Source organism: Sebastes umbrosus, chromosome 21 (assembly GCF_015220745.1).
Source record: "Sebastes umbrosus isolate fSebUmb1 chromosome 21, fSebUmb1.pri, whole genome shotgun sequence".
Lineage (NCBI taxonomy): Eukaryota > Metazoa > Chordata > Actinopteri > Perciformes > Sebastidae > Sebastes > Sebastes umbrosus.
Genome location: NC_051289.1, coordinates 25,556,345 through 25,580,432, shown reverse-complemented (window position 1 = coordinate 25,580,432; position 24,088 = coordinate 25,556,345). Strand labels below are relative to the sequence as shown.

The following is a 24,088-nucleotide window of genomic DNA, read 5'->3' as shown; positions in this document are numbered from 1 at the left end:
CACTCTGTAGCCACTTTATTAGGTACACCATAACAATCTAATGCAATCCAGTACAGAGTCTGCATAGAATCTTCTACCTTAAGGATCTGCTGAAAGAAAGTTTTAAATATATTCTCAACTATTGCAAACTATTATAACATTAACCAAAGTAATTAAGACTGGAGTTTTGGCACTGATCCACTGATAAATAATAATTAATCATATTTTTTTGTGTATAGACTGTATATAAAGATGGACGCCATGATATGGCTCCCCAAAAGTGAAGCCAAAACATCTGGATTGCCCCCTGGTCGCTTGTTGCAGTACAGGTCATAAATCCCGCCCCCTCCATGTTAGTGGATGACCCAAACTAAAAAAATCAAAGCACACTCCAAATAAATTTTCCCAAAGATGTTTTCTGTCATTTTAGGTCGTTCTTATCACACTGATGTTTGTTCAAGTGTTCATTTTTCTGATCAGTTTGGTTTTAATTAGATATTTGAGGCTATAAAAAGGATATATACGTGTGTATATATATATATATATATATATATATATATATATATAGGTGGATGCGTCGTCCATCTACAGTCTGGAAAACGCAGGCCAAATGCAGCTGTAAGGCTTCACCTCCACTTCCACTGAAACATATTAACACTGTTACTATAACAACCGAGCTGCTACTGACCTGATCCAAAGCTGTTTTTCTCATGAACCACTGATCTGAATTACAGTGGGTTTTTTTGGGCTGTGGTTACATTTGGCTCAGGTCAGTCTAACATGTTTTGAAATGTGACATACACACGGCCACACTTTATGATGACATTTGTGTCATCTGGTACCTGGAAACACAGGTAGAAACCATGACAACCAGTTCACCACAAATACAGATGTCTTTGATGTAAATCGGGGTTACTCTTTGCATATAACTCGGGTTAAATAACCCTTAGTTGTTTCCAGCAGAAGGTGAAGATAGGCCGTGTCCTTCTTCTATGTTTTCATGAACACACTGACTGAGCTGTGTTTGTGGTTCCTGTAAACAGAGACAGAGTGAGAGCTCCCTGCTGTATATGTGTAGTCAGATGATGGTCAGATGATAAGCAGACTATCTGGGAGAGAGAAGTCATCATGATTGTCCTCTTTTTGTGTGTGTGGAGCAGTGCGGGGGGGCGGGCTGCTGACCTCAGCAGCTTCTCAGCTGTTGTTACAGGAAACAGACCTGCAGGCAGCACACTTATGGTTCACTGCTGTTTGCATAAATGGGATCATTTGAATGTGACAACAAGTCCACTGTGAAAAGGCCCTTGCTAACAAATGAGTCCCACTGATGGCCCCATTAGATATCATGTACAGTATCCTACCACGCTATTAACCGTTGGCAGCCTGTAGTGTTGCGTCATATCCTCAGTCTTTCTGATGAAATTCCCCATAAGTGACATTGTCAGTTTTGTAATCGTGTGACGGACATGTGTCATGCGTTAGAAGTGGTCAGGGTACGGCAGCCAGGATGAGACAATCCTGGAGGCTAATTTGCTAAAAGTGCTGCTTTTCTGGAGAGCTGACAAGCATTGATGCTTGGTAGGAGGACAATGGCGTATCCTGCTGATCTGTCAAGACAGTGCTTTGTGCAGGCTTGCATACAAAAAACAATGTGTGTGTCTACAGAGATTGTACTGAGGCTCAGTGGTGCTTTGAGCTAAATGCTTTTTTAGGGGCACAGTAATTCAAACAAGCCAACATTAAAGGTCCCATATTATAAAAAAGTGAGATTTTCATGTTTTTTTTTATTATAAAGCAGGCTTAAGTCCTATATAAATACTGTGAAAGTATCGAAACACTCAATCCACAGTGAAATACACACAGCCCGTATTCAGAAACTCTGCATTTGAAACAAGCTGTCAGGATTTCTGTCCATTTGTGATGTCACAAAAATACAATATTTACACCCTTGACATAATTTTAAACGTAAACATTCTAAATGTGACCCAGTTTATTCCTGGTTGCAGTGTATGTTAATGTCATCAACTGACAGGAAGTACACATGGACCCAAGCTGTTGCCTAGCAACGCAATTCTGTTGCAATTCCGTCAAAATGAGCTAAAACAGAGCGTTTCAGACAGAGGGTAAATACAGGCATATTCAGGCAGAAAGTATGAGGAAAATAAATTTTTTTTTGAACATTACAGCATGTAAACATGTTCTAGTAGAAACAAAATACAAGTATGAACCTGAAAATCTGCATAATATGGGCCCTTTAAGGCATCTTTTTCTTAACATGAAGCATACGGTGCGTACAAGATGCAGTGCTTATTTAAGAGGCTACTTAAAGGAATAGTTTGGGGTGTTTTCTCAGTGGGGTTGTATGAGGTACTTCTCCTTAGTCAGTGTATTACCTACAATAGATGGAGTCTGGAGAAACAGACAGGAGTATACCAGCACGGGAGCAAAGCAATATATGGATGGGGGGGTCAGCAGCAAAACAGATTTTAAACACTTTAAAGAAAGGCTCACCTAAAAAATTCAATATCAGTCTGGTTGGAAATCGGGGCGCAGACCAGGTAGCGGCACGTATGAGCGTGTAGGAGCCTCACTAGCCGTTCGTGGGTGAGGTCAACATTTCCATGGTAACGGCGAGCTCCACCAATCAGAGACATCGCTGTTACATTTAAGATTGTGTGCATAGTATAATACTTCTCCATTACTTCTCCACACAGCATCGCAGACATCTTGGTGTCATTTTTACCTTGGATGGTTCCAACATTACGGGTTATAATCCTAATCCCTGATACAGAACATGAATGGGATTTTCACTTCCGTTACCTCACCGTTGAACTCTATTATCTGCTGTCTAAAAACGTCTGAAACAGAACCTGGAAGTTCTGGTTTCACTCTCTATTAGATGTCACTGTCTGTGTACAATCTGATATTGGTATCAGCAAGCCAGTATCTGGCCTCCTAGCCTTTGTTATCCTGTAGATGGCCCCAAAGGGGTTCCAGTAACATGGGTCCAAATCAACCGCTGGAGAAGTTCTCCATCTTCATATAATATACATGATCAAAGTTATGGTAAAGTTAGTGCAGTCACTGCTGACCTTTGACCTCTTTAGTGTTGTTGTTGAGAACGTTAACAGTTTCACTCTTTACTACTACTTGTACGGTACAGTCTGTGTCAGAGGGGACGGACTAATTGGGGATTAATCCTGTCCAATTTTTCACTGAGCATATTTATCCTCAATCAGACACCATCTGGATAGGTTTGTGAATTAAAAAATGCGCCCACAGGGCCCAGATGGCTCCCACAGTTAGTAGTCAAAGATAAACTGGGTGAATTACTGTTGAAAACTTGCTGGAAGTCCCAGCAGTCACTCTTCTAATGACAATATAGATTGTACCAATTATCTACGCCTGAAAGTGGGGGGGCAAAAAGTATTCCATCTACCTCCAATTCACCTGCGTGTAAATGTGTATACAGTATATTCCCATTTGAATAGAGAGGCAAGTGGACATATGTCCAGCAACACGAGCGATCGATGTAGTCACCTGCAGTGCAGAACCTGTTTAAGCAACAAAACTACTTGGTCATGATTTGGAAAAGATCGTGGTTTGGGTTCAAATAAGTATGTTTGTTACGTAAAATAAGTACATTACAAAACGAAAGTAAAATAAGTCAACATTGATTTAGTTTCACACGGGAGACAAACAGCATCCTGCCCGACCTCGTCCCTATGTGGACTTTGTCGCTCTTTACACTACGTGACCTGACTTCCTCCGAGGCAGCCCTGCACGTCCTGACTCATGATTACGTGGGTTATATATGAATAACAGTGCATCACTTTTCATAGCTACAAGTACGAACACTGAATGACAACAGCCGAATTCAACAGCTTCTTCAAGTGCTATTCTGGCTTTCAATAATCTGTTCCAGACATGAAATCATAATGAACATATTTAGTGAAAACCTTGATTTATGATCATCTCTGTTGCAGGATTACTTGATTGTCTGGTGGTGGCGTTACCTATGCTAATACATTCTCTTATATAGTGTTAAAGGGACGTTACTTATGCTAATACATTCTCTCATATAGTGTTAAATGGACGCTTTCCAATGCTAATACATTCTCTTATATAGTGTTAATGGGATGTTACCTATGCTAATACATTATCTTATATAGTGTTAAAGGGATGTTACCTATGCTTATACATTCTCTTATATAGTGTTAAAGGGACGTTACCTATGCTAATACATTCTCTTATATAGTGTTAAAGGGACGTTACCTATGCTAATACATTCTCTTATATAGTGTTAAAGGGACGTTGCCTATGCTAATACATTCTCTTATATAGTGTTAAAGCGACTTTACCTATGCTAATACATTCTCTTATATAGTGTTAAAGGGACGTTACCTATGCTAATACATTCTCTTAAATAGTGTTAAAGGGACGTTACCTATGCTAATACATTCTCTTATATAGTGTTAAAGGGACGTTACCTATGCTAATGCATTCTCTTATATAGTGTTAAAGGGACGTTACCTATGCTAATACATTCTCTTATATAGTGTTAAAGGGACGTTGCCTATGCTAATACATTCTCTTATATAGTGTTAAAGGGACGTTACCTATGCTAATACATTCTCTTATATAGTGTTAAAGGGACGTTACCTATGCTAATGCATTGTCTTATATAGTGTTAAAGGGACGTTACCTATGCTAATACATTCTCTTATATACTGTAGTGTTAACGGGACGTTACTTATGCTAATACATTCTCTTATATAGCGTTAAAGGGACGTTACCTATGCTAATACATTATATTAAATAGTGTTAAAGGGAGGTTACCCATGCTAGTACATTCTCTTATATAGTGTTAAAGGGACGTTACCTATGCTAATACATTCTCTTATATAGTGTTAAAGGGACGTTACCTATGCTAATACATTCTCTTACATACTGTAGTGTTAAAGGGACGTTACTTATGCTAATACATTCTCTTATATAGCGTTAAAGGGACGTTACCTATGCTAATACATTATCTTAAATAGTGTTAAAGGGAAGTTACCTATACATTCTCTTATATAGTGTTAAAGGGACATTACCTATGCTAATACATTCTCTTATATAGTGTTAAAGGGACATTACCTATGCTAATACATTCTCTTATATAGTGTTAAAGGGACGTTACCTATGCTAATACATTCTCTTATATAGTGTTAAAGGGACGTTACCTATGCTAATACATTCTCTTATATAGTGTTAAAGGGACGTTACCTATGCTAGTACATTCTCTTATATAGTGTTAAAGGGAGGTTACCCATGCTAGTACATTCTCTTATATAGTGTTAAAGGGACGTTACCTATGCTAGTACATTCTCTTATATGGTGGTAAAGGGACGTTACCTATGCTAATACATTCTCTTATATAGTGATAAAGGGACGTTACCTATGCTAATACATTCTCTTATATAGTTTAAAAAGGGACGTTACCTATGCTAATACATTATCTTAAATAGTGTTAAAGGGACGTTACCTATGCTAATACATTCTCTTATATAGTGTTAAAGGGACGTTACCTATGCTAGTACATTCTCTTATATAGTGTTAAAGGGAGGTTACCTATGCTAATACATTCTCTTATATAGTGTTAAAGGGACGTTACCTATGCTAATACATTCTCTTATATAGTGTTAAAGGGACGTTACCTATGCTAGTACATTCTCTTATATAGTGTTAAAGGGACGTTACCTATGCTAATACATTATCTTATATAGTGTTAAAGGGACGTTACCTATGCTAGTACATTCTCTTATATAGTGTTAAAGGGACGTTACCTATGCTAATACATTCTCTTATATAGTGTTAAAGGGACGTTACCTATGCTAATACATTCTCTTACATAGTGATAAAGGGACGTTACCTATGCTAATAATAAACAATCGGCCACACGCCTCCAATTTCTGATCAAGTGATTAATCATCCATCACACCTGGGAGAGAGCAGATGTGGGTGGTTGAGAATGCATCTGGAGTTGACTTCACTTATTTTTATTTTTTTTGCTCTTAACAGAATATTAAGAGAAATTTATGTAGGAGAATATTGTTGCATGAGGTCGACTGTCTCATACGTTTGTATTTTTTTACTGCTGTATTTGGAATTTTGTCCAGTAAACTAAAATAAACTCAAACTCCCTTCAAAGACATTCATGGTGTTGCACTCTGTTTTTCAAATGAAAAGTGAAAGAACTTGTAGAACATTGTGTTTGCCGTAAACATTATTACTGTGGGCTAACAGTGGCATCCTCTCATTGGTCCAGAACACATCGCTGGCAGATGGAAGTCCCATGCCCAACTCCCCCAGCTCCATGGTCAACCAGTACAGACTGGAGGAGGAGGAGGACGAGCAGCAAGATGCCGACACCAAAGACATCTTCACCACCGTTGATCACCCAGAGAGCCATGTCACTGCCATCGAAACCTTCATCATGTATAGAGTCATGACCAAGGTGAGGAGGTCTTATGCACACATCTGTATGCATGCAGCATGCTGAAAAGACCTCATTTATGGAAGTGTCTCAGAGTTCAGTGCTAACTGGCTAAACATTCTCAGAGTAATGCATCTTTGATAAGGATGGCTCGATACCACTTGTTCATGTCCGATACCAAAACCTTGAGTATCTGCTGATGCGTCTTTTTCCCTCTCTTTTTTCTCTTTTAAACCGCTAAGTTTGATACATTCAATAACTTTAGTTACTTAGCAGATTCAGATTATTAATACAAAATATAATCAACTAATAAATTATGTATTATTAGAGATTAAACTACCCAGCAGTATATGAAGAAATTCAAATGAGCTCCACCTTCATCAGCTGCTACATTAAAATGATGAACACGTTAATGAATCAATAATTAGAATACAATAATATAACATATATTATTCTGAATAATCATTACTTTTTCTTTTGGTAATTTTATGTATATTTGATGCAAATACTTTTGTACTTTAACTTTAGTAATATTAAATAACAACATAATAATTTGTAAACAATAAGTGCGCTGCTAAATGCTTTCAAGTGCACTGCTAAATGCTATCAAGTGCACTGCTAAATGCTAACAAGTGCGCTGCTAAATGCTATCAAGTGAACTATTAAATGCTATCAAGTGCGCTGCTAAATGCTATCAAGTGAACTATTAAATGCTATCAAGTGCGCTGCTAAATGCTATCAAGTGCGCTGCTAAATGCTATCAAGTGAACTATTAAATGCTATCAAGTGCGCTGCTAAATGCTATCAAGTGCGCTGCTAAATACTATCAAGTGAACTATTAAATGCTATCAAGTGCGCTGCTAAATGCTATCAAGTGCGCTGCTAAATGCTATCAAGTGCGCTGCTAAATACTATCAAGTGAACTATTAAATGCTATCAAGTGCGCTGCTAAATGCTATCAAGTGCGCTGCTAAATGCTATCAAGTGAACTATTAAATGCTATCAAGTGCGCTGCTAAATGCTATCAAGTGCGCTGCTAAATGCTATTAAGTGAACTATTAAATGCTATCAAGTGCGCCGCTAAATGCTATCAAGTGAACTATTAAATGCTATCAAGTGCGCTGCTAAATGCTATCAAGTGCGCTGCTAAATACTATAAAGTGAACTATTAAATGCTATCAAGTGCGCTGCTAAATGCTATCAAGTGCGCTGCTAAATGCTATCAAGTGCGCTGCTAAATGCTATCAAGTGCGCTGCTAAATACTATCAAGTGAACTATTAAATGCTATCAAGTGCGCTGCTAAATGCTATCAAGTGCGTTGCTAAATGCTATCAAGTGCGCTGCTAAATGCTATCAAGTGAACTATTAAATGCTATCAAGTGCGCTGCTAAATGCTATCAAGTGCGCTGCTAAATACTATCAAGTGAACTATTAAATGCTATCAAGTGCGCTGCTAAATGCTATCAAGTGCGCTGCTAAATGCTATCAAGTGCGCTGCTAAATGCTATCAAGTGAACTATTAAATGCTATCAAGTGCGCTGCTAAATGCTATCAAGTGAACTATTAAATGCTATCAAGTGCGCTGCTAAATGCTATCAAGTGCGCTGCTAAATGCTATCAAGTGCGCTGCTAAATGCTATCAAGTGCGCTGCTAAATACTATCAAGTGAACTATTAAATGCTATCAAGTGCGCTGCTAAATGCTATCAAGTGCACTGCTAAATGCTATCAAGTGAACTATTAAATGTTATCAAGTGCGCTGCTAAATGCTATCAAGTGAACTATTAAATGCTATCAAGTGCGCTGCTAAATGCTATCAAAGTTGGCTAATAAATACAGTATTTCTTATGATCCAAAGTATAAATGAAATGCGTCAGTAATACTATTTTTTCTAAAAGGTGGTTCAGTGGTTCAGGGTTTAGGGGGGATATTGGCAATGGGCCTCAGTCTTACTCTGATGTCCGAGTATTTTAGTCCGACAGTAGTTTAGTTTTCAGTGCAATGGTGTGCATGGTCTGGCCACTACCAGGTAGATCAGGGATAAAGCTTCATGCTGATTGGGTACTGATTTGTAACCTCTCTCTCTCTAGACCACGCGGGGCGAGTTTGACTCCAGTGAGTACGAGGTACGCCGGCGCTACCAGGACTTCTTGTGGCTCCGAAGCAAACTGGAAGAAAACCACCCGACACTCATTGTCCACGTACGTATCATCATCAGCACACCACACCAGCTGTTTAACACATCTGGGGGCAGCTGCAGTCCACTGGGACCAGACCAGAATTTTCTGATGTTTCAGCTCATTTACCACAAGTCACACATACTTAACATCACTGCCAGCCATTTTCCAAAGCACCCAGCGGAGTTTTAGGTTGCTGACGGTATTTTCCTTTCCATCCAGGAGTCCTTTGATTTTTCATTAATTTTCATGCAGTATGAAAATCAACTTGTAGAGACCTGAAACTTACTTCAATTTGACATATTCATATACATACACGTACATGTGACAGGGATGTACCCAAATACAAATACATTAATCGGCCATGCACAGATAATGTGCTCTGAACAGATACGGAAAACATCTGAATTTTTGCAGTGATAATTCATTTTTTTATAATTTTTTTAAACCAATTTTTGCTCATCTTGTCTTGTCTTCAGACCAATTTTACATTATTTTGTAGGGAATGCTATTTCTTTCAATATTAAATTAATAATAAACATAAACAAATAAATAAATATGCCTGTAGAATACATAAATGAGGCAATAAATATACAAATATGTAATAAATATATAAATGAGTCAATATATTTCAATAAATAAATAGGTGCGTATATATCCACACACCTGCATAAACATATATATTCACACACCAGCATATATATTTTTAATGAATGAATGAATGAATAAATAAATAATAAGATAAATCAATTAAATAAATCAATAAATTGTCTATCAAAAACAGGCACCTCCGAAAACAAACATTTCTGCACTGTAGATCAAGCCAGAGAAGTTTTTGAGTTGTAGGGGGGAGGTCAAGCTCACGCTCATCACAGCCCCATGCTCCTGGGACCGCATTGTGCACACAATAGAGATGCTAATTTAGAAAACAAAATTCTAACCGATAATCGACCCTCGTTAACCGATATTAACGTTAACTGACCAGATTAATGCGTTGCATGCAGCAGTGCTATTTGTAGTGCCTAACAAGCCGCCCAGCTGCAGCGATAAGCTGAAGCACAAACAGGTTAAATCCATCATTTATGACCAGCTGCAGTGTATGAGCACCACAGACAACTGAGTCCCCAGTTCACCGACCGGAAGAGTTACTGTAGCAGCCACGACGCTGCAGCCACTTTCCCAGTAAGTCTCCACTGCATCATTTAGTTTAGCTGCAAGCTGCCTGGCTACACACCGTGCATGTTTGTGCTATGTTCACAACTGTAGCGTTTGTGCTCGCTGTTATCACACACATACGGTCTGTCAGCGCGGCGCAACGTTAGCGAGTGTCCGATAGATCGCACGTGTGTGTGGCGGCGTTGAGTGCGAGGTTGTGGAACGTAGCAGTACAGTGTGTATACAGTTTATTTGTCGGTGAATAAATGCTACAACTCCTCAAGACCCGAGCCAAGCTCTCGTATCCTGCAACACCAGCTCAGACTCCCTTAAGGTGGGCTGTTAAGGTGGACCAGCTATTCTCCTTTAAGTGACAAGCCGCTCCTCTGGGTTTTGTTCAGCTTTTTATTTCATTTTTAATATTATAACCGTTAAACCGATGGCATTAATTGGTAAAAAACGGTTAAACTGTTAATTATTAGCATCCCTAGCACACAGAGCAAAACTGCTCCCTCGCAAGGTGCTTTTCCATTCGTGGATACTGTTCTGTTTTTATGTGTGCTACATATACTACCTTGCACACATACAAGGCCTGAATCTGAATGTCGCTGTGTCCTCAGCCGCTTCCGGAGAAGTTTGTGATGAAAGGCATGGTGGAACGCTTCAACGACGACTTCATCGAGACCAGGAGGAAAGCTCTGGACCGCTTCCTCGACAAGACCTCCGAGCATCCCATACTGTCTTACAGCCCGCACTTCAAAGTCTTCCTCACTGCACAGGTCTCTCTCTCTCTCTCTCTCTCTCTCTCTCTCACACACACACACTATTTCCCATGGATCAATAAAGTTGGTATTACTGAGAAAGTAGTACGTCTATATCAGACAAAGGTTCCAAGTAGCTACACACCACACACAACATCACCACATAATTAAGCATCCTTTATACCACAGAAAATATTTTCTAAGAAATAGTTCCAGCTTGTTCAGCCCCTGAATCCACAAACTGTGCTTTCTACATGTCTGATTGTGTACAGTCTAAACAAATGAGATTAAAACATGTTAGTCAGTGAGCTTCAGAGGTGTTGGTAGTGAGGTGTATATTTTTTAACTTTGGGCAGAGCCAGGCTAGCTGTTTCCCCCTGCTTCCAGTCCTTATGCTAAGCTATTCTAACCACGTCCAAGTGTGTACGCTACTAGGGATGCTCATTTTGAAAAATGTTCTTAACCGATAACCGACCCTCGTTAACCGATTATTAACCGTTAACCGAAAAGATTTGTGCCTCGCATGCAGCCGTGTACCAGCTGCAGGAGCACAACAGATATTCACCGTCTGGGAGCGTTAACTTAGCAGCTACGATGCTGCGTGTAGTGTCGCGGACATGCAGCCACTTTCCCAGTAAAAGTCTCCACCGCACATTTAGTTTAGTTTAGCAGGTTGTCAGCTGTGTGTCTGCCCGGCGGAACTTTAGCGAGTTTCCAACAGTGTGTGTATTTGTGCTACGTTAGCAGCTCTAGTATTTGCCGGAGGCTTCGTGCTCACCGCCGCACACGTAGTCTGCGTAACTTAGCGAGTTTCCAACAGACGTGTGTGTTGGCGGTGAGTGTGAGGTTGTTGGTGGCGTTCTAGCTGTGAACGTAGGTGTAGCAGTGTGTGTACAGTTTATTTGTCGGTGAATAAATGCTATGAAACTACAACTCCTCCGCTCCGCTCAAGCGAGCCGGAGACCTGTATCCTGCAACTCCGGCTCTGCCTCTTAAGGTGGTCATCTTTGAATTAATTATTAACATTTCTTTTAACCGTTTTAACCGATAACGTTAATCGGTTAAAATGCTTAATGTCGGTAAACGGTTAACCGGTTAATTATGGACATCCCTATACGCTACTGAACTGATCACGATTATATCCATCTCCTCATTTCACTCTCAGAAAGAAAATAAGTGTATTTTCCAAAATGTTGCACTATTCCTTTATTGCTCATAATGTTTTTATTTATGGTCTCTAAAAATCCGGTTCTATATAATGCATTTAGACCAGTGTGAACATTAAGGAGCTGGATCAACATCGATGCACAGCTTAATTAAAGCCCCCCGTTGTGTGTGACCCCCCCCCCCCCCCCCGGCAGGAGTTGTTGTCTCACAAGAAACAGGGTCCAGGCTTCCTGAGCAGGATGGGGGAGACGGTGAGGGCGGTAGCCAACTCGGTACGAGGCCTGAAGAGCCGGCCGGAGGAGTTCGCTCTGATGCAGGAGTACGTGGAAGACTTCAGCAACAAGATGAGCTCTGTGGACAAAGTCACCCTGAGGATCATCAAGGAGCAAAGAGGTACTCCAGCAGGCACACTGACGGGTTCATTTACAGGATTCCTGCTCTGTAAAGACTTACTGCGTTGGAACTAAGCAAGACCAAATGTTGTCAAGACATAAAAGTAATAACAATGGAGAGTTGAAGCATTTGTACCATAAAATTAAAGAAAACAATTTCAAATCAAATCTGACACTTACTGATATACACATTTCTTTTATTGTGGAAGGTAAGAAGGAGCGGATCAACGTTGAAAAGAGTAATAAAGTTTGCCGTCTTTGTTCGGACTATGGAGCCTCCGTGTTTATTAAATATAGGCGCAACCCGTTCTGCACGAGATTGGTTGATGCCTTTATGCACGGTGCAAAAGAAAATTGAAATTGTCTTTTTTGATTTGTTGCTTTTTCAGCCCATAATATTTGTCAGCGCTTTCGCTGTTTTTTGCACTGTTAGCTGTTAGCACTGTTAGCTGTTAGCACTGTTAGCTGTTAGCCGCCGGCTTGCCTTCCCCATATTGAGAGCTCCTCTCTCAGGCCTCAGGCCCCTCTGAACTTGCAGGGTAAGGGATAAGGATGCTGGTTTAGATGTGTCCTGTGTGTCTTCCAGAGTACCTGGATGAGCTGAAGCAGTACAGCCCCACCTACACCCAGTGGGCGGGGTCAGAGGAGGAGCTGGCGGAGCCATTGAAAGGCGTGGCCGGCTGTGTGGAGCGCTGTAGTAAGGAAACAGAAGAGCAGATCCACCATCTGTCCGACGTCCTCGTCCCCGCTCTGCACGAGTACGTCCTCTGTGCCGAGACCCTGAAGGTGAGCCCAGACCACACCGTTCAAGCTCCTTTAATCACATAAATAAATACATTTTAAAAAAGCCATCATCAATGGAGCCCTGATCAATGGCTGCGTGATTCACGCGGCGGGTGTTCACACCAGCTGCGTGTCAGCAACGTGTCTGCTGCGTTTCTGCTGCTGCAGCTGCTGCTGTCAGCCCTTTCTTTCTACATCGAGTTTGCCTTTTAATGGCCATTTCATTTCATTATAAGTATCATTTATATTTATTTTAGACAGAGAAAGGTTAAGAAACGTGTGGTAATTTGTAAATAGTAGTAATAATCCACAATTAAAACTCCGTACTATATTCATTCATGGAGCTCTCCAAGTCACTGCATGTTCTAGAACAATGTCCGGCACATATTTCAGAATAAAAGCCTTGTGTTAAAAAATGAAGGAATTCTGTCCACAGAAAAAAACGCTTGAGGGCTTTTATTTTTTAAATGAAAGCAGGAAGTGTTGATTTAAAAATAAGTATTTCCTTTTTTTTTTTCCATCTCCATAACATATTCTACAGATAGACATCGAAACTGTAGTAATGTAGCTGGTATGATGTTAATATACAGTCAATAGATCACTGTCTGTCTGTTGTTGCTGTGAAACGCGTGCGGCACGCGTCAAAAATAGGCGAGACCTCTATTCTCTAGAAGAGACGCAGCTGAGACGCGCGTCTCACGCGGGCAGTGTGGCTGCCCTAACCTGTTAACACGGACGCCGAAATAAAAAACAACAGGTAACACTGCCGCCACGTGCTGCTGACGTTCCTGGTGTGTCCCGGGCTTAACACTGACTCTTGTGGTCCCGGAGAGTGAGTGGCTGTACATATTCAGAAAATCTTGATTGTTAAAAAAGCAAGCCAACAATACTTGCTAGCCAGCGTTAGCTAACGAGTTGGGAGAATTATTTTGCCTCCACCTACGCTCCGCCCACAGAAATACATCTTCATGTTTACTAAGAGAAAAGGGGTCTATAGGGGTCTATAAAGCATCCCGAACCCTTTATGGTCTATCTGACTCTAAATGGAACCATCATTTACTAAATGAACATCATGCTGTATTGAAGAAGACTTGAGACCATAAACTCATGTTTACAATGTTTACTGAGGTGATAAATCAAGTGAGAAGTAGGCTCATTTTCTCATAGACTTCTATACAACCAGAGGAGTCGCCCCCTGCTGGCTGGTAGAGAGAACGCAGGTTTAAGGATCCACTTTTCTAACTAGAGGTTGCTGCCTGGTGGACCGACAGACTGACAGACGGTACCATTATGGAGCCGCACCACCAGTGTGGCTAGACAAAGTGAGATAAACCCAGTTTGTGATCGGAGAGAGAGAGAGTTGTATTCAGAGTATTCACTCTCTCTCCAGCTCTGCGTGACTCAGTTTGCATCATTAACAACAACACTGATGACTGTGTTGTTGTTTTTTCACCACGTCTCCAACAAAGCCACCGTGTGTTAATCTGTTATCTGTTAAATCTTTATATGCGGTGGGAACACAAACAGACAAATATGTAAAAATAACCTAATTGTTCATTCCTGAGTTTATTCCCTCGGACTGTAAAGCCGTGGACACACATGGAACATCAGGAGCGCGTGGCGTGGTGGCTGCGTGATACACGCGTTGGGCGTTCACACCAGCTGCATTTCAGCTGGGTGTCTGCTGCGTTTCTGCTGCTGCTGTCAGCCCTTTCTTTCTACATAGAGTTTGCCTTTTAATGGCCATTTCATTTCATTATAAATATCATTTATATTTATGTTAGACAGAGAAAGGTTAAGAAACGTGTGGTAATTTGTCAATAATAGTAATAATCCAAAATTAAAACTCCGTACTATATTCATCCATGGAGCTCTCCAAGTCACTCTAATTTCTAGAACACTGTCCGGCACATATTTCAGAATAAAAACCTTGTGTTAACAAATGAAGGAATTCTGTCCACAGAAGAAACGCCTGAGGGCTTTTATTTCGAAATGAAAGCAGGAAGTGTTGATTTAAACCCCATACTTTATCAAATCATGGAGCTCTCCAAGTCACTGCATGTTCCACAGCACTGACTGCTCATATTTCAGAATAGAAGCCTTGTGTTAACAAATGAAGGAATTCTGTCCACAGAAAAAACGCTTGAGGGTTTTTATTTTGAAATGAAAGCAGGAAGTGTTGATTTAAAATTAGGTCCTTACTTTTTTTCATCTCCGTAACATATTCTACAGATAGACCTCAAAACTGTAGTAAAGTCTTGCTGGTATGATGTCAATATACAGTCAATAGATCACCTTCACTGTCTTTCGTTGCTGTGAGAAGCGTGCGGCACGCGTCAAAAATAGACGGGACCTCTATTCTCTAGAAGAGACGCACGCGTGTCACACACGGGCAGTGTGGCTGCTTTAACCTGTTAACACGGACGCCGAAATAAAAAACAACAGGTAACGCATCCGCCACGCGCTGCTGACGTTACATTTGTGTCCACGGCTTAAGTCTGCACACTTTGACTCACGCTATGTTCTGTTGAGCACATTTGTAGAATTCCCCTCACCGAGATCAACTGTGTGCAACCTGTCTTAGGCTGTGATGAGACGGAGAGACAACATCCAGGCCGAGTATGAAGCCAAGAACGAGGCCCTGGCATCCAGGAGAGTGGAGCAAGAAGATGTAAGTTCCATCCACACACACTGACAGAATATCAGCCACTCACACCCCCTCTCCTCCTCCTCCTCCTCCTCCTCCTTCGCATCCCTCTGAGCCAATCGATGTGTTTGTGTGCTCTCCAGTCGTCTTCCCAGAGATTAGGTGTAATAAAGTGAAGCATGGAGTGGGGCCTCTCCCACAGGGCCACCCTCGGCTCATATTGGGGAGGAAAGAGGGCTTCCTAGGAGGATTATCTAAATATCCAGGCTTTGTCGCCTGGAAGTCAGTCCTCAGCTCAGTGGGAATAAGAGCTGTCAATATTATTTCACAGTGTAAGCCCGGCAGCTAATCGCGGCGTAATGAAAATTCCCACATCCTCTATAGATGGCGACTCGCTTCAAAATGTCAAGAGACAGAGAACGGAGACGGAAAGTTAGGCGAGCAAAGGACAGAGCTATTTTTAGTCACATTACTGGAGGTGTTTGGATGTGTGTGTATGTAGATTTGCAGGTGCGTATCCCTCTCTCACCCAGCTGATATCAAAATCCATCTGTGAGATTTTAATTAAGAAGCAGGACAGAGATTTCCCCCCACAGACTCGTATTGTATTCCTGCTTTAATTAGCTGTGTGTGTGCGCGGTGCTTCTAATGCATATCAGTCTGCTTCTGCCTTTAACACATCTGCACTAATGAGAAGGGAAATGTCAAATAGAAGCCTTTGTTACTGTTTCCAACGGGGCTTTTTGTCAAAGAGCCGACGTGGCCGCTCGCTGGGCTGAGTGAGATCCCAGGAAACACATTCAGCTTTCATTTGATTTCATTAATTTAGTAGTTAATGTGGAAAAGGTGTTGGTTTGTAAGAAGTTGTTGAGGAACCAGGAAGGTCACCTGTGTTACTGGATAAAAGCAGTATTTCTTATTAACAGGACTTGGGGGTACAGGTTAGTAGAACTAGTTGGAGGCTTGTGTGTTCCTCTTAGCGTGGCAGGCAGGGTCTGAAATGAACTCTCTTCACTTCCTGCCACTGTATCAGAGAAGTATTCTTTTTTTTTTTAAATCTCTGCGCTAAATGAAGGAATAACATTCTAGATCTGATGTCATTCAATGTTTGATATATTTTACATAATAAACATCATGTACATGGTAAATTACAGTGTTTGAATTACAGTGTGGAGGGAGGGTAATGTACACAGTACTGTACTGTACACACAATTCAAATGATTATGAATATTTAAATATTTGCTTTGATTAAAAAAAATCTTGGTATGAAGTTAAACAGGTCATAATTCCCTCTTTAATATCTATTTTATATTACTGTGAAAACATCTCCTAACAACTGGATTTATTGAAATTTCTCGCCAAAAACTTAATTTTGCGAGATTATATTTGAACACATCATGATAACATTTTAATTTACCTTCACCCAGTAGTTATTTTTCCTGAGCAGACTTTGAACGCCTCATAATAATAACTCAATGGCACCTCCGTTAACATTAGTACCTCCATTCTTTATCCAGTCAGGACTGTGCTGCTAACGCTTCTAACAGCTAACGTTACGAACACTCCTCCTGTATATTTAAACACTGGTTTGTTGTTCACAGTGTAACATTATCAGGGAGAAATAGGGTGAATCCCCTCAGGTTTAGTAGCGCCATGCTTTTGAGCATTTTTTTTTCTCTCCACCGTGTCTCCGGTCCAAAACAAACTGAACTACGATACAGCGTGCGTATGCGTCATTGTGCAGCGTAACCGTGGGAAAGCATCAATAAGAGGAATCGATGGTCACGGAGGCACGAGATGCCAAGAAAGTAGACAACTACGGCTCTCTATTCCCATCACAAGCGTTTTCCCTGCCTGAGTGGCGGGTGTCCTGATGATTTCTGCCGCCACTGCCAACAATATACCCGCATGTGGCGGGTGCTAATTCCAGACCCTGGAATTAGCCATATTACTGTTAATGTAGCTACAGGTTAAAGTCCATCAGTGTGCATGTCGGGGATACTATAGATGTTTGAGGACATTTATTATGAAAAAAAGAAAAGATATTTTAATATAAACATATTTTGCTTGCATGGCCACCACACACTTTAAATCTGTGAAACGAGTGGACCGAGGAGAGTGTCGGTGTCCTATAAGAACCATGTTTATCGTCGGGGTACTCTGAACCTTAGTTCTGTTGTTTTTTTTCTAGCCTGTAATTATTGTACAGTTTGGTTCATCTGAAGGAAACGCACAAAAAAATATATACATGATGATTATTTGGCACAATTTGAAGTTTTTTTTTTTATGAATTTGAAGCGTCCCGATGGGATGTTATTGCAATTTACAAGAGTGTTGTGATAAGATATATTGCGATATATTCCAATTTATTACCTTTTTTCAACTGCAAATGATCTAATAAGATCCAGTTTTCACTCTCAGAGTTCTCATTCACATATCTTGAGGTCAGAAGGACAAGGGATCCCTTTGAAAATAGCCATGTCAGTTTTTTCTCGCCAAAACTTTTGCGCGACTTTGGAGCGTTATTTAACCTCCTTCCCATAAAGCTAGTATGACATGGTTGGTACTGATGGATTCCTTAGATCCAGAGCCCGCTACATCCTCTGGAAGACGGAATAGCCGCAGGCCGTTGGATTGTTAAGAGGCTAATAGTTTATATAATAAAAGATTAATATTTGTCATCTGTGCATTGATACAGTATCGCAACGCAAAGTATCGCGATACTATGCTGTATTGATTTTTTTTTCCACCCCTAGTATTTATGGACATTTACCTGTTCGACAGTACAGATTGTAGATTTTAGATTTTATTTGTTTACACATATAATAAAGGGTACACATTGAGATGACATAAACAACAACAAATGTGATGGAAGTGCAAAAAACCCTCAGTGGGGCTTGATCAGGGCACTCTCCAATGTATACCTTAATCAATTTTAAAAAGAGAATGAATTATTAAAAAGGATGGTAAAGAGAGAGAGAGAAGAAAAACAAAGAAAAAGATAAGATTCACATTATAATATCATCAATAAAAGCAATTTACAGAGATAATCCATAAGGAAAACATCGGGGAGATAAAAACAAACTTTTTAACGGCTTTATTAAATTGTTCTGGTGACAACTTTAATACATGAGATAGCAGAGCGTTCCATATCACTGGACCTCGGTAAATTAAACCAAACTGTAACTGAGATGTTCGACACATAGAAGGTCTGAGTTTGGAGTTATGTACAGTCAAATAATGGTGGAATTGTTGATTATATGAATACAGTTCGTGGAAATATGAGGGAAGGGTCCTGTAACTGATAATGGACAATATTTTATGCCTTTTTAATCAGTTCTAATGCCAACATCCAAGCACTAATCAATTTTTTAGAAAAGCCTGTAAAACAGCCTTTAGACCAGGAGGGCATTGAAGAGTCCCTGTTAGGAAGCTTGGGTCATTGGGCTTCAGTAGTTGAGTTTGACCAAAGCACACTTGGTGATTGTTTGAAAGAGTAACGACGACAGTTTAGGTGAGTTTTATTGTTATCGCATGCGAAACGGATCGTACACCGATCAGCCATAACATGATGACCACCTGCCTGATATTCAGTAGGTCCCCCTGACCCGTGGAGGCATGGAGTCCACTAGACCTCTGAAGGTCTGCTGTGGTATCTGGCACCAAGACGTCAGTAGCAGATCCTTTAAGTCCTGGAAGTTGCGAGGTGGGGCCTCCGTGGATCGGACTTGTTCGTCCAGCACATCCCACAGATGCTCCATCGGATCGAAATCTGGAGAATTTGGAGGCCGAGTCAACACCTCCAACTCGTTGCCTTCCACATGATGTAAAAGAAAAAAACGTGATTCATCAGACCGGGCCACCTTCTTCCATTGCTCCCTGGTCCAGTTCTGACGCTCACGTGCCCATTGTAGGCGCTTTTGGCGGCGGACACAAGTCATCGTGGTCACCCTGAACGGTATGCGGCTACGCAGCCCCATACGCAACAAACTGCTCCTCACTGTGTGTTCTGACACCTTTCTATCAGAACCAGCATTAACGTTTTCAACAGTTTGAGCTCCAGTAGCTCTTCTATTGGATCAGACAACACGGGCCAGCCTTCGCTCCCCACGTGCATCAATGAGCCTCGGGTCTGATCCTGTCGCCTGTTCACCGGTTCTCCTTCCTTGGACCACTTCTGGTAGGTCCTGACCACTGCAGACCGGGAACATCCCACAAGAGCTGCAGTTCAGGAGATGCTCTGACCCAGTCGTCTAGCCAGCACTATTTGGCCCTTGTTGTCAAAGTCGCTCACATCCTTACGCTGGCCCATTTCTTCTGCTTCCAACACAAAGTTCAAAATGTTCACTTGCTGTCTAATATATCCCCCCCAATGCCAGGTGCCATGGTAACCAGATAATCCATGTTATTCACTTCACTTGTCAGTGGTCTGAATGTTATGGCTGATCAGTGTGTGTTTTCACTTGTATTTTTCGATGTGGTCCAAACAGCGTTGTCGGCTCAGAGAACACAGACACGCAGCAGCTGGTCTGATTGGTTTGTGGCATCTATTCGGTCATAACTGAAAAGCACATTCCATGACTGAGCTGTGTCTGAAAACACAAAAGGTGTGACGTCTTTTGTTATCATCGCTGTGTGTCTTCAGAACGATGCTGTTTGCTATCAGATCTGCAGACAGGAAGTGTCAGGTATGAGCAGTAATCAGTCCGGACCGGACCGACCAATATGATGAGAATGTAATCCCTCCCTGCTGTAAACATGCCCTCCACCTTTATTGGAAATAAAACACTGATCGTTTCATGGGAGTCAACCCGAGACAGACTGAATGGGTTTTGATATGACAGCTCTCAGCCAGGAGGGGGCAGTGTCGCTCTAATGTAGCAGCACACACTGTGAGGAACCTGATGGGCTTCACCACTATTATTTACTAGGTTACTAGTTTAGTTGATGTTTCCTTTTAAAGGAATCATTTTATAATGTTATACGGTCACTAAAGGACCCAAATATTTCTTCCAAAACTTATTTTAGAGTTTGATTATATCAAGTCGGTGGTAAAAGTATTTAAAATGCGTATTGAAGTCAGTCTAATATTAGTAAGAAGTCAACATATGGTTATTTTTGCAGGTGTAATTGTGAGCCAGCGGAGAAGAGTACTAGTGTGTAACCTGGCATCCATGCAGGTGTGTGTTTGTTCAGAAACAGGAGACAATAACTGGGATGAAATGAAGAATCGTAGTCATAAACGGGCTCAGAGGTAATATTGTAAATATGTAACAAGAGTTTTTTCAACTTAGTGCCATAAGCATCCTGAAGCAGGCGGTGTAGGGAAGCCTCCAAGCATGCATCGGGGCAATAGACTCATGGACATGAGGCTCAGTTGAACGCTGAGAATCACCATAGAAATGTCCGTCCACTATAGTAGAGTAAAGTAGTAAGAAAGAAGTCCAACTGAAATGAAATAGTATTTACTCCGTCTGTCCCGTTCTCATGAACGCGTTATCTCAGGAATGCCTGGAGGGAGTTTCTTCAAATTTGAACTGATTAGAATTTGGTACTCAAAGGTCAAGGTCACTGTGACCTCACAAATTACGTTTTGGCCATAATTAACCCCTTATGATTCAGACCTCTTTTTTTTAAGAGGTGTAGGGTACAGGGGGTCTTTAGGGGGAGATAGCAGGTCAGCAGTAGATGTCACACAGAAGTGGTGTACATCATCTGAAAGCTAGAACCTGAAGATTAATCTGAGATGCAGCTCAGCACTCAAGTTGTTCTATTCATAAATCATAAATAGAAATGAATTAATCAATTAAAACAAATAGTGAAAGGGTATCAGGATTTAGAACATGATGATAGAAGTATATGATGGTCATCCCCATGCTCTATTATGTCTCATAAGTTGTTGCTAAATTGATAAACATTATCATTAATCCCTCCAAAATACCACATTAAGACACCAAGACCTTGAGAAACACCGTCTTTTTCTAGTTTGATCCATCCATCCTCTGAATGCTCTAGGTCTCTAGTCTGATCCATCCATCCTCTGAATGCTCTAGGTGACTAGTCTGATCCATCCATCCTCTGAATGCTATAGGTCTCTAGTCTGATCCATCCATCCTCTGAATGCTCTAGGTCTCTAGTCTGATCCATCCATCCTCTGAATGCTATAGGTCTCTAGTTTGATCCATCCATCCTCTGAATGCTCTAGGTCTATAGTCTGATCCATCCATCCTCTGAATGCTCTAGGTCTCTAGTTTGATCCATCCATCCTCTGAATGCTCTAGGTCTATAGTCTGATCCATCCATCCTCTGAATGCTATAGGTCTCTAGTCTGATCCATCCATCCTCTGAATGCTCTAGGTCTCTAGTTTGATCCATCTATCCTCTGAATGCTCTAGGTCTCTAGTCTGATCCATCCATCCTCTGAATGCTCTAGGTGACTAGTCTGATTCATCCATCCTCTGAATGCTGTATGTCTCTAGTTTGTGGCGGTAAAGTTTCATGCCAAATTTAGCCGAGCTATGTAGCATTATTTGGCGCTCTTCCCGACAAGCTAGCATGACGTGGTTGGTAACAATGGGTTCCTTAGGATCTAGTTTCATATGATACCAGTATCTTCACTCTAGCTTTAGAACTGAGCCGCTACAACCTCCGAAAGACAGAATAGTGGCCGAGGTATCTATTGCCTTGCATGTCATGAGAGGAATATCGCACGAGTGAAACACAGGAAGAACTCATCTCTTATTTTCTCTACTTCTGATTATCATCACATTATTCTTTTTGGCATTGAATTTAGTGTCCTAGTCTTTGCCGTACTGTGAGCACACCTTCAGTAATGGCTGCGGCCCAGCACTACATGGACTGAGAATTCCCAGGTCATCAGCAGACATTAGGTGATTGATAACAGGCAGCCTGCATTACACCCATTCAATTGTTTCGATAGGTCATCCATATGCACATTGAACAAAATAGGAGACAAAATACCACCTTGGCGAACACCATTATTTACATGAAACGGGGGGCAGATACAACATTGCTCCATTTAACCTGCATTGTCTGATGTGAATACCAGAAGACTAGTATTCTAGGTATATACTTTGGAACACCTCTGGCAAGCAGTTTCAGGAATCATTTTTCACGATTAACCCAGGGGAGCAACATCTCCAGCAGGGGACCCCAAACTTCCCTTTCCCGGGCCACATTAACCAGCTCTGACTGGGGGATCCCGAGGCGTTCCCAGGCCAGTGTGGAAATATAATCTCTCCACCTAGTCCTTGGTGTTCCCCATGGCCTCCTCCCAGCTGGTCGTGCCTGGAACACCCAGGGGGCATCCTTACCAGATGCCCGAACAACCACAGCTGGCTCCTTTCAACACAAAGTAGTAGCGGCTCTACTCCGAGTCCCTCACTGATGACTGAGCTTCTCACTTTATTTCTAAGGGAGACGCCAGCCACCCTCCTGAGGGAACTCATTTTGGCCGCTTGTATCCACGATCTAGTTCTTTGGGTCATGAGCCAGCCCTCATGACATATGTGAGAGTAGGAACGAAGATTGACCGGTAGATCGAGAGCTTTTCCTTCCGTCTCAGCTCTCTTTTCGTCACAACGGTGCGGTAAAGCGAATGCAATACCCCCCCCCCCACACACACTGCTCCGACTCCGGCCAATCTCACGTTCCATAGTCCCCTTACTCGCGAACAAGACCCCGGGGTACTTGAACTGAGTGCTGGAGGTCACAGACCGATGATGCCAACAGGACCACATCATCTGCAAAAAGCAGCGATGAGATCCTCAGCACACCGAACTGCAAACCCTCCCCCCTACGACTACGCCTCGATATCCTGCCCGTGGATATCACGAACAGGATTGGTGACAAAGAGCAGCCCTGGCGGAGGCCAACCCCCACCGGAAACGAGTCTGATTTACTGACGAGATGGTGAACAGTTTATTACTGTGTAAATAACTTGGTTTGTTCTTTGTTCTTATATGATGACTTTCACATTCATAGAGTGATTTAGTGTCTACTGAAGGCCTGTCAGATTATACAGTTAATACACTGACTGCACAAACTGCTTCACAACTCAAGCTCTGATTGGCCATTGCCTTGACAAGGCTGCTGGTTCAATATCACCGCGGTAACAAGCAGGCCACTGAGCCCCCCAACAGTTTATATATTCGTATGTGTGTGTGTGTGTGTGTATGTATGGGTAAGCCCATGTTTAGCATGCGTTGTTTATTGAACTCCTTCTGTCAGTCTAAATGTCAGAGCGCTAATCCCTGCTCAGGCTCAGTGGATCCAGCAGCATGATGGCATCTGATGGAAAGGTAATATGATGTGCACTTCAAACAGTCTCAGGTTAAATTTACTGTTCATTTATTTATACTGACGTAACGCCTAATAGTTGGTATTACATAATACCTAATAATAACAGAGGCAGCTTGATGCAGTGGCTGTTTGTTCGGTAATTCTCTGCTGGTTATCTGATTCTGCTCTAATGGTTTGGAGGTCACTAAACTTATGAGCAATAAAACCATAATGTCCACTTAGATGCA

At 41.5% G+C, this 24,088-nt stretch overlaps 1 protein-coding gene across 1 annotated transcript in view; it reads left to right on the top strand.

Annotated features, from left to right (window-relative positions):
* The window catches only part of snx7 (sorting nexin 7), a 47,540-nt gene that overhangs the window by 1,186 nt on the left and 22,266 nt on the right, over positions 1-24,088 (top strand). Inside the window, exons 2-7 of the mRNA XM_037756498.1 lie at positions 6,290-6,478; positions 8,548-8,658; positions 10,410-10,568; positions 11,912-12,110; positions 12,696-12,895; positions 15,477-15,563. Coding sequence (XP_037612426.1) covers positions 6,290-6,478; positions 8,548-8,658; positions 10,410-10,568; positions 11,912-12,110; positions 12,696-12,895; positions 15,477-15,563 — 945 coding nt within the window. The remainder of the gene's footprint in view (positions 1-6,289; positions 6,479-8,547; positions 8,659-10,409; positions 10,569-11,911; positions 12,111-12,695; positions 12,896-15,476; positions 15,564-24,088) is intronic.